This window comes from Copidosoma floridanum, unplaced genomic scaffold (genome assembly GCF_036245765.1).
Source record: "Copidosoma floridanum isolate Cflo_tuat_1 unplaced genomic scaffold, Cflo_Japanese_pri ptg000040l, whole genome shotgun sequence".
In the NCBI taxonomy this organism is placed as follows: Eukaryota; Metazoa; Arthropoda; class Insecta; order Hymenoptera; family Encyrtidae; genus Copidosoma; species Copidosoma floridanum.
Genome location: NW_028321917.1, coordinates 5,022,353 through 5,037,088, shown reverse-complemented (window position 1 = coordinate 5,037,088; position 14,736 = coordinate 5,022,353). Strand labels below are relative to the sequence as shown.

At 47.0% G+C, this 14,736-nt stretch overlaps 1 protein-coding gene across 3 annotated transcripts in view; it reads left to right on the top strand.

The window, feature by feature from the left end:
* Positions 1–4,010: 4,010 nt before the first annotated feature.
* The window catches only part of LOC106641553 (protein couch potato), a 95,875-nt gene continuing 85,149 nt past the window's right edge, over positions 4,011–14,736 (top strand). For all 3 annotated transcript variants that reach the window (XM_089597819.1, XM_089597820.1, XM_089597818.1), the window contains exon 1: positions 4,011–5,108. In XM_089597819.1, coding sequence (XP_089453945.1) covers positions 5,046–5,108 — 63 coding nt within the window. In that variant the 5' untranslated portion in view covers positions 4,011–5,045. The remainder of the gene's footprint in view (positions 5,109–14,736) is intronic.

Below are 14,736 nucleotides of genomic sequence, written 5' to 3'. Positions count from 1 at the left end.
CCTCCCAAAACCACCCGAGAGCGGAAAAATTTATTTAGCTATTACGATGATATTCTTCGGATAACTTTTATGACAAGACAAAATGCAGTTCTTTGGCTGTTCATAGTTCATTGCTTAAAAAACTGAAACTTTATTTATCACCCTAAATCCTAATTTGATATTTCCTATTACATTCCCGTGCATTCCCAAGTTTTACAGTAGACCCTCAGTTAATCAGACGGCTGTTAGCCACAGGCTGCTGCAGTTGACTTTCTATCTCTTTCTCTCTGTTCCTTCTACCTTTCAGTCATATGTACGAGCAGACAAAAGGATAGTAAAGCGCTAGATTCGTTAATAAAGGATGACCCTACGGATTTTCCTACCGCATCGCATCGCCCATCACCCTTCCCATCGTCTCTAACTCCCACACACAGATGAATAACATAAAACGTCAAGTAATCACCGTAGTTCGTTGGCTACGAAGGTAACCCTAACTCTTTAAATTGTTCCTTCTCTTTTTTTCTTCTCCTTCTCGTGCTTCCCTTTTTTACCCTCCACTACTACAAGACACGTATACATAGGTATACATCTGTCGTTTCATTTTTTTACTCTTGCTCGATCTTTTCCGTGCTTTCGCAAACAAACGAACGACAGCCATAAGGAACGAGAGAGAAGAAGGAGAGAGAACGCGATAGCGCAGCAAGTACGTACCATTGCATTTATGCACTCGCGCGTGCACTACACACGCTCTTTCTCTCTGAAGAAAAACATAAAGAAAAGGGGGAGAGCTGGAGTTTCATAAGTGTGTGCGAGAATTCTCTCTCATCCTCTTCCTCTCTTGATCGCGTGTTATGTGTACGTACACTGGCTCCCATACACATATCAGTGTACTCCTTTCCTCCTTCTCCCTCCCCCCGTTGCTTCTGATGCAACCATCTTTCTCCATCCGTTCGTGCCGCCTCCTCCTTTAGCTCCTCTCCCTCTTGTCCTCGCTGTACCCTCTTTATGCTGTACGTACCTATACAGTTTGCCCCGTGTGTACACTCGTATACAACATAGTACAGAAGAACAGAGGGAGCAAAAGAGAGAGAAGCGTGCGCGTCTCGCTCCCTCGCTCGTATCGGAGCGCACAATAGATATATAGGTGCCCAAGTATGTGTATATATATATATATATATATATATATGTATACGTGGCCGTTTACTCCAGCGATGGTAGTCAAGAGGCCCGCTTGTTGTATTGCTGGTGTACCAACTCCACGTTTTATGTATGCCGTGTGTGTATGAGTCCGGTAATACGTGCTGCAGCAGCCGTCGTCGCCCTCAGAGCCTCGATTCGGTTCAAGCTCTCTCTTCCTCGTCAGTCTATCGGCAACTTGCGTACCCGTCGCGTCGCAGTGTTCGCTTCTCTCCCCCTTTTTTATACAAATTCTCCATATACATATATATATTTATACAATTACGGATACACGTGTATATCCATACGAACACAAGACACACCCACTCGAACACATGGTCCCTCTTTTTCTCCCCACCTCTTGTTTTCGCCCCCCGACCGTAATACTATCTTTATCCCGCGTCCCATCCCTCCCGCGCGACCGAAGCTCGCTCGATTATACGTATATAGGTACACGCAAAACCACGTGCACCCTATAGCCCGACTTTGTTGTTACACCGCAGCCGAGCGAAGGCACGTTGTTGCCATCGCCGAATGACACGATAAGGAGAAAAACGAAAGATCGAACGAGTATGGAATAATCGCGATAAAAAAGGAAAAGGAAAAAATTAAAGCTCACCGGCGCGAAACGTGCAAACGCGCTTAGCGGCTTTTCCGCGGCAGAGAGAAGCGACGGTTGAGCGAGCCTCCAGTCAAGTTCAACGTTCTCGCGTCGCGCGTGCTATCGCACGTCCACCCCACCGCTGTGTGTGCTAAGAGCGCAGCCGCGGCAGCTCTCGATAAGGAGTAGGAGGTGGATTCAGAGGGCAGTGGCTGCTGCAGCAGCAGCTCATTGACGGAAACGAGAGAGAAAAAAAAAAAAAAAAAAAAAGCTCGAGCAAAGCTTGCGCCCGAGAATTCAGCGGTCGTCAATTAAGTATTGCGCATATATATATATACAGCGAGGAGTGAGTGTATACCTATATAAAAGTGTCTGTGCGCGCGTGTTCCAGCCAGTAGTGTGACAGTTGTCGGCCGAGCGGGCAAATATATATTTATGTACAAGGAGGAGAGGGAACAAGGAGAGCCGGCGTGCAGGCGGACTTTTACATCCTACATGCATAGTATACGTTGACTTGAGGCCTTGCAGCTGTTGTCGCACAACACGCTCGTGTAAGACTGCAAGCTCGCAAGTAAGGAGTAGAGAGAATCATCGCCCGATTTTTTCGTGCAACGTGGGTCCGAGTGTCCAAACCGTTGTTACGATCACCCGTGGCTCGTACGCTCACAACGTTTCCGTTGCACCCCCTTCGCAAGGGCCAAAAATCGCGGATGCGGAAAAAAGACGTGTGAAAGCACGCACGACGCTCGTTGGTGGTATAGAACAGCTGCTCGTGGAGGGAGAGATAATCAACCCCCTCGAGTTGGCGTACACGAAGGAGACAGGAGGAAAGAAAGAAAGAAAGAAGGAGAAAAAGGAGAGTGCGCTTTGTCTCGGGGGATAGATAGCCGGCGCGTCGTGTACGTAATAGCTGCAGTCTAACGCGGTCGCCTAGACGACGAGGACAACGAGCAGGCGAGGTCGCCCACCGCTCGGAAGCTCGTGTGTTCTACATTGGGCGCGTATAATATGCCGCAAGCGCACGCGCGCAAAGACCATCGGAGAACGACTAAGCCGTGGCCAGCCCAAAAACAGGAAAAATAGGAGGAAAGAAGGGTCACCCCTGCAAATGTATAGGTGCTAGTGTATTGCACACCTACTTGGATCCTGTATACGCTACCCACACCTACTAGCGTATGCACATACCCTTATCGATTACTCGCGGAAATAGACGCGTGGGAACGGAACACACCTGGCGGCTGCACCAACGCGCTCTGTACGCCACACTTGCACGCATACTTACCCACCTGTATACGTGCAACGGTAGATAGAAAGAGGGAGAGAGAATCCCGGTGCCCTCGTCGATGTGCACCAGCACACCCTCCTCCCTCTTTCCTCCCTGCTACCTGGGACCACCGCCTGCACTGCCACTGTTGTTGCTACTGCTGTTGGCTTCGTAGTCGTCAATTGGAGGCGCGCGCCAGACACCATCATCAGAGTCTTTCTGTACTTACCTTTACCTACCCACGTACACACCTGTACATCTACATATATACATATATACGTATATATACATATATATATATGAACTTGCTCGTGTGTGCGCCGAGGCATTGCCGCCGCCGTCGCCACCACCACCGCCGCTGCTGCTCCGCGAACCTGACAGGTGCGCCAGTCTGTCGTCCAGTAGGGTAAGCCTACCTGCCTGGCCACAGTAGTACCTGCCGCGCGCGAGCCGACAGCACACACCAGCAGCAGCACTCGATCGGTGGATACGTAAACCACTTGCGCGTGTACGTAAAAGTCGAACGGTGCTCCGAGGCATGCGCTTGAATCAGTAGAATCAGCAAAGGCAGCGATAATAGTAGATAGTGTCCAAGAGCAGTACGGACGGACGGTGTACCTAGAGGAGGGGAAGTTGGAGCAGCAAAGGAGGAGAGCGAAATAGAGGGGAGGCGTGCGCGAATCCGCCACGGCGGCGTCGTCGTCGTTGTCGTCGTCGTCATCGCGAGCAGGAGGTGGAGGACTGTGGAGAAGGTGGAGGTTGCCGCCGCCGCCGCTGCTGCTGCCACCGCTCGCGGAGGTGGAGAAAGAGGAGGAGAAAAAAACGACAACCCGCTGGTGGTGGTGGTGCTGCTGGTGCTGCTACTACCACCGTTGCTGGTGCATCAGGAGCGGTAGCCAGACTAGCGCGCGCACAGTGTCGGCTGTGCGAGGGAACCGTGTGCGCGAGAGAGCGCCTGCAGCAGCTTAGGGGGCCCCCCGGCAAGCCTGAGCAGCTCTGGAGCTCGAGGAGCAACAGCAGCAGCTACGGCTACGACTGGAGCAGCAGCAGCACCAAGAACAGGCGGCCGCGGCGGCCGCTGCTGCAGCAGCAGCAGCAGCAGCAGCTCACCAGCAGGCGGCTCTCATTTACCGTAGGCGGCCCTGGCCGGCCACCCATCATCACCATCACCACCAGTCTGCAGCTATCAGCGCCGCAATCGCTAGCTCAGCGAACGCTCATCAGCTCCTGGCCGGGCACCCTTACCTCCAGAGCTTGCAGCGCCAACACCAGTACCATCATCAACAACAACAACAACAACAACAACAACAACAGCAACAGCAATTAAACTCGGCGATTGCAGCGGCAAACATTGGTAGCCCTGGTGGTCCGGGTGGCAGTGCTCTGATCCAACAGCATCACCTGCAGCAGCTCGGAGGTGGGGAGCTGGATAGTAACGCGCACCAGAGGTTGACGGCGCGCTCGGTCCAAGCGATCTTGGCGGCGGCGGCGGCAGGCCGAGCCGTCCTGGAGCCCGGCAGTGGGCCGGGTATCCTGCCGACGGCAGCCACCATATCGGCAGCGAGTGCACTGCCGATCGCCCCGAGCTCGCCCCTTCAGGCTTGCAGGGGCGGTAGCTTCGCAGCCGGCGCGAGCTTCGCCGCGACGAGCGTAGCGACGACCATAGCGCCTCCGGCGCTCAAACGACCCAGGCGGGACACCTCTGTTTGTAGTCCAGAGGAGGCCACCGTCCTCGCCGCCGCCGCCGTCCCAGCTACCTCCTCCTCGTCGTCGTCATCCTCGTCGCCGCCTCCGGCCAGCACCGCGGTTGTCGCTGGTCAGCACCATCACCACCACCACCATCACCTGCATCACCAGCAGCTACTTCAACTGGCAACCTCCAATAGTAACAACATCAACAATAACAACAACGGTAGTAGCAGCACCCCGGTGACAGTAGTCGCTCAGAGTAACGGTGCAGCGGCTGCACCGTCCGTGCCCTCCTGTCCCTCCGAGCAGCAGCAAGCTACCGCAGCCGGCTGCATCATGGAAGCACCGCTTTCGCAGAGCATGGACTCGGTCAACACCGTGGCCACCTGCGAGGATGAGGTAAGTAACTTTTTATTTACCCCCTTCCCTTATTTTTTTTTTTTAATTTTACTCTATCGAGGGCCCGTAAAATTTCATTTTTTTCGAGAGCTTTCACCCTCCCCCCTTTATTCCCAGCTCCACGTTGGTACTCCTTTGAGCTCACATTAATCCCGTGCTCTACCATTCAGTGTAATTAGAGTGCCAACGTCGATAATTATTGCGCGAAAGGGGATACACACATTTACTTTACACGGGTATATCTACTTCACGGGGCAGTGTGCTATACGTGTTCTTGAGAACCGTGTAACCCACAACTATCGAACGTCACTGTTATAACATAGATATACATATGTGCGTACACACCATTGGTTATATAGACGGATCGAAATTCAAAAGGGCACAGGGTGTACGTGTATATGTATATTTGGATGGATGATATCCAATGCGCGTGTTAGTGCTATCTAGTCTCGAAATCGATCGCTCCCCCGATGCCATGCTACATGTATGTCTCTTTTCGATGGTCGATGGGCGCATCTGTTGTGTTTGGGGGCGCGTACGTGAAATAATTATTTAGTAACACCTTTCAAAATACCAGCGGTTCTTTCACCCTCGTTGAGTCATCCGGGCGTTGATTCCAATGACGATGGGAGTGATGGGGGGGGGGGCAAGGAAGAACACGAGCACATCAGTGGGATATGATGACTCGGCAAATGTGATTCCGACCCTTCTCAACTTTATATACACTCGTGTATTAGCTTCGTATGCTCGCGCGCCCACATGTAGCTACAAATTATCACGTGGATGATGGAAGGAGTCGTTGGGAATATTTATACATTTATTTCGTCGCAACTCCCTCTGTGTGTGTGTGTGTGTGTGTGTGTGTGTGTGTGTGTGTCGATAGGGAGTATGGTACTACTTTCTCCCTGTATAACGCGTGACCTCTTCGCGCGCTAGTTGAGCTGGTGAAAGTGCGATAAGCGTGTACTAATAATAATAACAATCATAAGAGTAATATTTGTCGAGCAATTTCTCCGTGTGTATGCATTTTTTGATGTGATAGGCGAAACGCGAGAAAAAAATCAGTCAAATTATCATGTACGCCTCCTCGCAATGGAAACTAGGGAATTAAAAGGATAATCTAGCGATTGCGATACGTTGACAAAGCGAATCAACTCGAGAAGGGTAACGCTAATCGCATACGTGCAGGTGTATATAATAATATACATGGGAGAGCGTGAATTTTACCGAAAGTCGACCCTACCATGGAAAATAATGTATATCGGGGGGGATGAGAAAAATAGGTTAAAAGGCTGGTACGTACCGCGCTCTTCGACCCCCCTCTTCCCACTGACTTGGATTACGAAAATTCAACGTCGACTCACGTACACTCACGCGAGCGCGCGAGCACGCGTGCGAGGGTTGCATATAGATGTATACACCTATCTACTTTGACGATCCGAAAACTTTATCCTCCTCGCCGTGGGTGAGCTTTCATCGATCTACACGTGTGTGTTCTTAAATACACCTTTGTCGGGCATTATTGACGTGTAACCTATAGCGCGTCATGGAACCCACACTTTGCGTCTATTTTCGAGCGTAGCTTCATTTTTTTCTTTTTTTCCATCCAATCTAACGGTCGCTGCACGTACCATCGGTCGACTGCTGATTTTAATCGCACAAAGGAGTATTTCAGCGCAACAAGTTCAACGACTCGAAAACGCACTTATCTCGTTCTCCTCCAAATCGCACGAGTATGGACAACGAGCGCAGCAATGCACCCAGCAGTTGTCGGCCAAAACAGTTTCATTCGTGCTCCAGTTAACCCTAAGAACCAACAGCCTCTTTTTAAATTCCAATTAGTGGCTCAAAAAATAACGCGCTTGCTCTCGCCTAGGGGTGGAACGTACTTTGGATTTTTTTTTTTTTTTTTTTTTTTTTTTTACGGAGAGAGGGGGTGTTTGGCCGAAGAAAGAAGTTGCAAATTTCGTACGTTGGCACCCCGGATAATTAGTGGAATTTGGCGCAGCTTTGAATTACTCGGGCACAAGTTGCTTTGGTTCGCGAGTAGCGTTTCGACGCTGAAAGTTGGTCGGGATACCTGATTTCAAACGCTAAACGGAAACAACTCCTTTCGGTGTGAAACGCCGAGCTTTTTACGTTCCAGTGCAGTTTTTTAATCTAGTGGAAACTCAAAGTTATGTGCATTCAGCTCTTTGAAATTACACGATTTGCTTTGGAAAATTTGGTGCGCGGCCGCGATGAATAATTGAAAATCATCGATCGCCACGCAGGTGCCGCCGAGTGAAATTAATTGATGCCTAATCTACGTTCGATTGTACCCCACTTACTTGTTTTCCGCTACGCATTGACCGTTTGTTTGATCAATTTAATTTTCCAAAATTTCATTTGGTGGTTAACGTCAATCAGACAATTTTTGTGTTTTTTCGTACCAAACATTGCCCACCAAAAATCTACGTTTAAATAACGAGTCAACAACTGTCGCTTACGATTAGCATAAATGAAACATTCAACCTCCCCCTCGCGTCTACATTGAAATTGATTGATACTTCCGTCCACCGCGACCCCAAAATATCCATTCGCATAACAAATCGCTTCGTCATCCCATCCTTTCGATCATAATTTTTTTCCACCCACAGTCGTACGAGAAGTTTAAATGGCATCGATCGGGTGCCAGTTTTCCCGCTGAATGCACAAGTTAGAACTCGACCGTCTTGAGCAAGCGAAAAAAAATTTTCTTTCTCAGAAAGCGTTTCAGCAACGTTCAACGAAACGTTGCTTGATAATTTCGAAAAATGGAAAAGGTGGTGGATATTTTTCGCACAATGCACGAGCAGTCGAGAGATAAATCCTCGGGAGGGAGATTACATTGTTGGCACACGTGCTAATTATTACGGAACGATCAGATTACACGGGCACACGAAGATTTACCCGATTCGCGTATGTATCAAGATGTTTCGCGGTACTGTACGTTCCAGGCACTTGCAAGTCGTATGTACCGCTCCTTTAATTACGATTAGCGATTGCATCGATGACTGGGAGATAAAATTACATTTATCAACTTTTTTCCGTTGCTCTATACTCCATTACCATTACCAATATGGAAAACTTACGGAGTTGGATGTAAATTGGTTGCCTGTACTTACACCACACGCGAAAATACAAAAAGTATAAGAAAAAAACACAATATCATGAATGATGGTGAACATCATATGTTAGCATATTTAACGTGGGGCACCTTTGGCCAAGACTTCTGCTGTCTCCAGTAGCGCTGAGCTTGACTGTGCCAAACTAAGTATATTTGACTGTTTATCCGACTTGCCGTGAACAATAAATAATTTTCTGGACGATATTGAGTACCGTAAATATTTTTTTAACTCTTTTCCAGCCCAAAAACATCCATGTTTTTTTTATTCTCACGTGAGTAATGGCCAATTTTGGCCATGTAACGTAGAACCAATCTCAAAACATCAGTCGAAAAACCTTCTGAAGAAAAGCAAACGGCGATACACCGCATAAACTAATTTTGCACGAGGCGCGCAAATGCAGCACTCACAGAACAACAATTTATTGGCAATGAGAAAATGTAACGCTTACAACTATACAAAAGGCTTGCTCGGCATTTTGAAACGTGTATTACGAGCAAACAGTCCGTTCGAATAAGCGCGAAACGGAATAACAATCCTCGCAAAAGTAATGTTAACCGAGGTCGTGACCTGGAATTCGTTGAAAAAAATATTTGGATTCGGTTTTTTTTGTATGGTCTTGTGTGAGTTGATCCCTGAAAAAAACGTCCAGGCCTAAGAGTTCAAAACTGTTTATTACACCCCGGGAATTTTTTTTTTTTTTTTTTTTTTTTTTTTTTTTTTTTTTTTTTTAAAGGTTCTTTGGACTTAACAAACAAAAAAGGTCTCTTTACAGTCAGTACTTTCCGAGATAACAATTATTTAAAGTTCAAAAAAATGCGAAAACGGCCATTTTCATTCAAGAAAAACAATACGGAAAACCATCAAAATGTTAATGTTGCCAAAGTTCTTCAATATCAAATGTTTTTTTCAACGAATTCCAGACTACGACCTATGGACTACGTGTACCCTCAAGAGAGAGAGTCACGCCTCTCGCTTTCAAAACACACAACAGTGTACTATACAGCCTAACGAGCAATCAACGCTTCCGCCAATAAAAAGCAATTCTTCGTAACAACGAAACACACACACACACACACACACACACACACATCGATAATAGAGACCTCTAATTCCCTACTCTGTTTTTTTACCCTTCAAAAGAGTCGATAGCTGGTGCACGTACTACCAATACGTATATAAAATAAATGGGGTATGTATAAGCCATCAGGTGTCCACACGCGTATATATATACAATACACATGTACAGGTACAACATACTCTTAGATCAAAAGGCGCTTGCCATATTTTACGGCCACACATATGCGTGGGCACGTACACATTGCAAAGGGTTCGTACCCATACCCTCGTTCTCTCATTGTCGCGCCTTTTGCTTTCCCCCCCACATGCCCCATTGGCGCACCCCCTACCCCTTTCTCACCTCTTACCTCTTGCACTCGTACACACCTCCTCGTCTTCCGTATACATCAATTTACCGGATTACGCACGAGTTAGTTATATACGCGCGATAAATATATACACATCATTCACACCTATACATATATATATATACACGAGTTAAAAAATGTAGATAAAGTAATACGATGCTCATGGCGATTTGTCAGACCTAGTGGCACATTTGTTTCCTGGAGCGCATAATTAAACGTCACAATGGAGAAGTGCGCGCGAGATGCGCGTCGGGGCAGGGGAAGGAAAAGGAGGGTTCGAGAGGTAATCGTCCGCCCGCCCGTTTGCCGCTCCCTCGTTAGGTACTTTGGGAGTGCTGGCGGTGCTCTCTCCTCTCCTTCTTCGTGCTATTAGACGCGGATGTTGTTCGCGCGCGGATCTATATGTATACAACCTTGGTTCTTCCGTGCCGACTGTTTGCCTCGATAGCCATGCATGCGCGACATGTGTAAAATTCAAATGTTGTTGCGCATCGCGCGATAAACAACTTAATTTGGAAAACAAATCTAATTACCATGGCTATAGACGGATGTTGCGTTGAAACGCCAACGATCGATCGAGAAATCGCGGCGTGTGTGCGCGCATGTGTACACATTGTACTATACGCACCCTCGAACGCGCTCGCATTCGTCCGGCTATAGCCCGGAGGTGGAAAGCCATTTCGCTCGCTCCAGTATAGACAACAATGTACTCCTACACCCGTATAATATTATGTGTTACACTCGCGGAAAATGCAACCATCGAGAGAGAGAGAGACCAGCATCATCCCAGAGCGGCACTTACTCGCGTTCCCATCGTCCGCATGTCTAAACTAGTCATAACTAAATAACGCGCTTGATTGCGTAACGCGAATAATAAGTGTACACGTGTACGTGTACGACGTTGCGCTTACACGGGTGGGATTCGCGTCTGCGAGTCTCTTTGACAGCTGTGTGTATCCCTCGTCGTGATGTTACGCAATTGTGTGTAGGTAGGTATATATAGGTGCGAGACGTATCTGTTCGCGGGTCCGGCGAGTCACATTTTTTTCCCCTTTTTTTCTTCCCGGGCCGATTTTCGCAAGCCGATTGTATTGTCTTTCTCACGTCGCTCTGATTCCCTTGGCGTTTTTTTGTTTACGGCCGGTGTTGGGAACGGAACGCGAGATCGTTGCCATAATGACGATGATGAGAATCGTCTGTGCGGATTGTATTTTTGTTGCACCGTCGCTCGGCCAAATAAACGCGGCGTGTGTCCGATCGAGTGAAGCTATAATCTCTTGACCTCGAGCACGTGCGCTCTGTGTATACGGGAACAACGCCGCGGAGGATGATTAATTCATGCCCGACTAAACCTCAAAGTGCAATATTGTTGCACCGGGGGTTCCATCGATGAGTTAAAGTACTCGTGATTTTTTCATTTGTTTATCGATTGTTTCACGCTTGCAAGTCTCCCACTGTTGCGTGTTGTATCGTCACACCTTGAGTAGCATATAATATATTATGACCATCAGTAGAGAAGCTTTCAGGTATGCATCATACACACATGTAGAAATTCGTGGCGACATTTCTCGCATCCGTTGCGCCTGTTCGTACTGCCTCTCTCGACTTACAAGAGATGTATGAAAGTTTTCCTAATTATGTTCTTTGAAAAAAATTGAACTTGAGATAAACCTTCACTTTAAACGTGAAATAAGGTTTTCAGTTGTGAGAACTAATGAAGGAAGCACAACATTTCACGGTTAATTTATTCATCGTTTGATTATTTCGAGAGCGACTTGAATAGAGGTTTTGTGCTTGACGCCATGTGGCTTGGATGTTTCTACAAATACGATAAATTATTCTTCAAAAACTAGAATCGTACTTGCATGAAAATAAAAATTGTACAATAACACAATTATTCAAATGATCCTATGATCTTACACTTTAATGTGGGTGTCCGTCACTACCAAAATGTTATTTTTTACTCATCTACTCACTGAAATCTCTTCGTAATAACCCAAAATAAATACCACCATCATAAAACTCAAACAAATAATAAATCAACTTGGGTCACCAGATGCATTTTGATTATGTTAGCAACGATTTTGAGAGATGATTCTTTTCAACTGTTTTTAGTTTGCTCAAAAATTATCAAGTTGAGCACAAATAAGAATTACCTACTTAATTTTTTAAAGCGTTCTTAGGCCATAGAATTGATCCTCTAATTTTTTTTTTATCTGAAAAAAGCCTTATAAGAAAAACTGACCCGACAAGTTTTTACGCTACCGAATATGATTTATTAATCATCAAGTGGTTTAAAAACCTTCACAAAGAGAAAAAAAAAAAAAAAATGAAAGATCCAATATTAAAACCGAAGCTTGTAAAGCTACAAGTAGAAAAACAAAAAAAAAGAACACTCCAAGAGGGGAAAAAAACTCATTTTTCATCTCAAAAATAACCAGACCATATATACGCTCAAAAGGCTGTAAAACCGGTGCGCAAGAAGGGCGGAATCCATGCTGCCTGCGATTCGACGAGTGAGCCTGGCAACCTGCACCCACAATAAGTAGCAGCACAACCGAATGATACAGACAATAAGCAGACAGACGAACCGACAGAGATACGGTCAGACATACTCTGGCACGTGTCGTGTTATGTTAGGTGACAGAGTAAGCCGCGTGTAGTATATTTATATATATTATAATGTGGGTGCACCCTCTTGAGCCTCGTACGACCTCATACGGGCCCATGCACGTAGTGCGTCCCTATACGGGCAACCGAAAGCAACGAAAAGGGGCTGAGACCGAGGACGACCTCGTATATATATACATACACATTCTCGCTTGGCGAATTCGATCGCGTGGCGCGCAGTGCGAACGTTGGGTATACATGCATACACACCTATACGTAAGTACATACATCGACTGCTCGGCTGGCAGTGTCGATTCGAGGGGGTGAGGCTGTGTATACGAGGTACACCCTGTATATACACGAACACACGGTGAAAAGCAAAGGAAGGAAGGAAGGAAAGAGAGAGAGAGAGAGAGAGTTGTGGGGTAGGGTGGCCTTTGCTCGGGGGTGGCAGAGAGAGAGAGTCTCGCCCTCCTCTACGGCCGTGCGCGCTTCTAGCCTCCCTCCCGCCCTCTGCCCCTCTTGGTTTTCTGTGCTCTATACACCCTCGCACTGGTGTATGCAATATACACGCACATGCCCCACCGACGTGTTTCCGTCCTCGTTCGGCCCTAGCTCGCGGGCATCTCATGCGCACCACGACACTCGACGAGCGGCGCCTCGTGCCACCTGAGAGATAGAGCGTAGATACAACATATACGTATATATTATATACAAGCAAAAAGCGAGCATAAGGGAGGAAGAGAGAGAGAGAGAGAGAGAGAGGCGGATGAGACGACGGGGCTCTCTCTGTCTGGCGCTGACGCGCCGGCCAGCCACCACCACCATGCTTCCCCGTTATTGATTTTTCTCCTCGCGAGCCGGAGGAAGAGGGAGGGAGACGTTATGCGCGCGCGCGCGCGCGTGTGTGTGTACATATAGCACCATATAGCATATAGCAGGTGTAGTACCCGCTGTGTATACGTGTGTATCTGTGGAGAGGAGGGAGGGGGGACGTATTTTAGCATGGTTGTTATTATCATGAGGTATTTTCAAAACAGGTGTAGATGTGTCTGTTTTGGGGCCAGGGCACCGGGTGCGTCGACACCTGCGGGACCCACATCAGGACTGTCTCAATTAGGTCTGGGGAGGGAAGGAAAAGTTTTTTTTTTTTTTTCTGTTCTTAATTTTCGTCGATGCACTTACTTGTACACGTAAGAGTTAGTCAAGACACAGCTGCTCTTCTTCTTTACACCTGAAAACACGAGACAATGCTGCTTCCCGGTCCTATAGGATTACAGGCGCGTCGATGTGTATCGTTCTGCTCATATACTTTACTTTTTGTATTATAGACGAAATAACGGAGCAGGGCTTTCCATAAATATATATACGTACACCTGACGAGGCACGCGCGTCATTACATTATACCTCTGTCACATAGGTACTCATGCTGTTGCTTTTTAGATTCTTGTCATTTGCCCTCTTTTTCTCACCCACTCCGTCCGAGTTTGTTCGAACGCTGTGATGCCACGTACAGCTTTGATGTGTTACTTTTTTCTCGACTGTTTTAAAATTTGCTACAACAAGTAACCATACATATTAGGTATCGATCAACTTATCCAATCTACACCGTATGGTTCATCATTTTCATATTTAAATTTCATTAGCATTAATTTACTGTAATGTACATAATATGTACATTTGTAAACGTTGGTGTTGAGTAGAAACACTCAGATTATCACGGTTTTCGTGTGCCATTATTCCAGACTCTACGGGTATTGTTTTCCTTTCGTCAGCACACACGTTGCGTATACTATTACACCATCCCTCTTTTCGACCATTCCTTCTTTTTTTTTTTTTTTTTTTCCTTTCCACCGCCTTTTTGCTCGTATACATTTATTATACTGCGTCCCTTCCTTTCTCAACTGGTATACGCGTGTGCGTGTGCCTATACATACAGCAGCAAAGTTAGCATCTTTTCTGGGTTTTTCGACCCCCCCGCAAGTCCATCGGGCCATCAGCTCGTGATGCCTCCGTTTTGTTATTTATGTGTTTGTAAGCGGGAAGGAAAAAAAATTAATGGGCAATAGTGGGGGTGAGAAAAACCCTCGGGCTACGTCGAAGAAAGGGGGGCTCTCCATATATTTTTCTCGCAGTCGTGCACTGAATTCATCGCAAATCCGGTCCCACCTTGCAGTGCTAGACACATCACGCGTCCATGCGTATTGAATGCATTTTTTTAGGGATATTGAAAGCGGCTATTCCGCTACTACGCTTGTGATACCTCGACGAGACGTTTGGGGGTATTCGCTATAGGGGGGCCTCGTGTCGTAACAAGTGGATGGACCCACATTTATATTTTTAGAGATCTCGGGAATGAGAGAAAAATTATTCGATCCCAAAATGCTTAACCAGCTCTCTCGGTTCTAAGGTCGAATTATATCAATCAGATAATGCACATACATA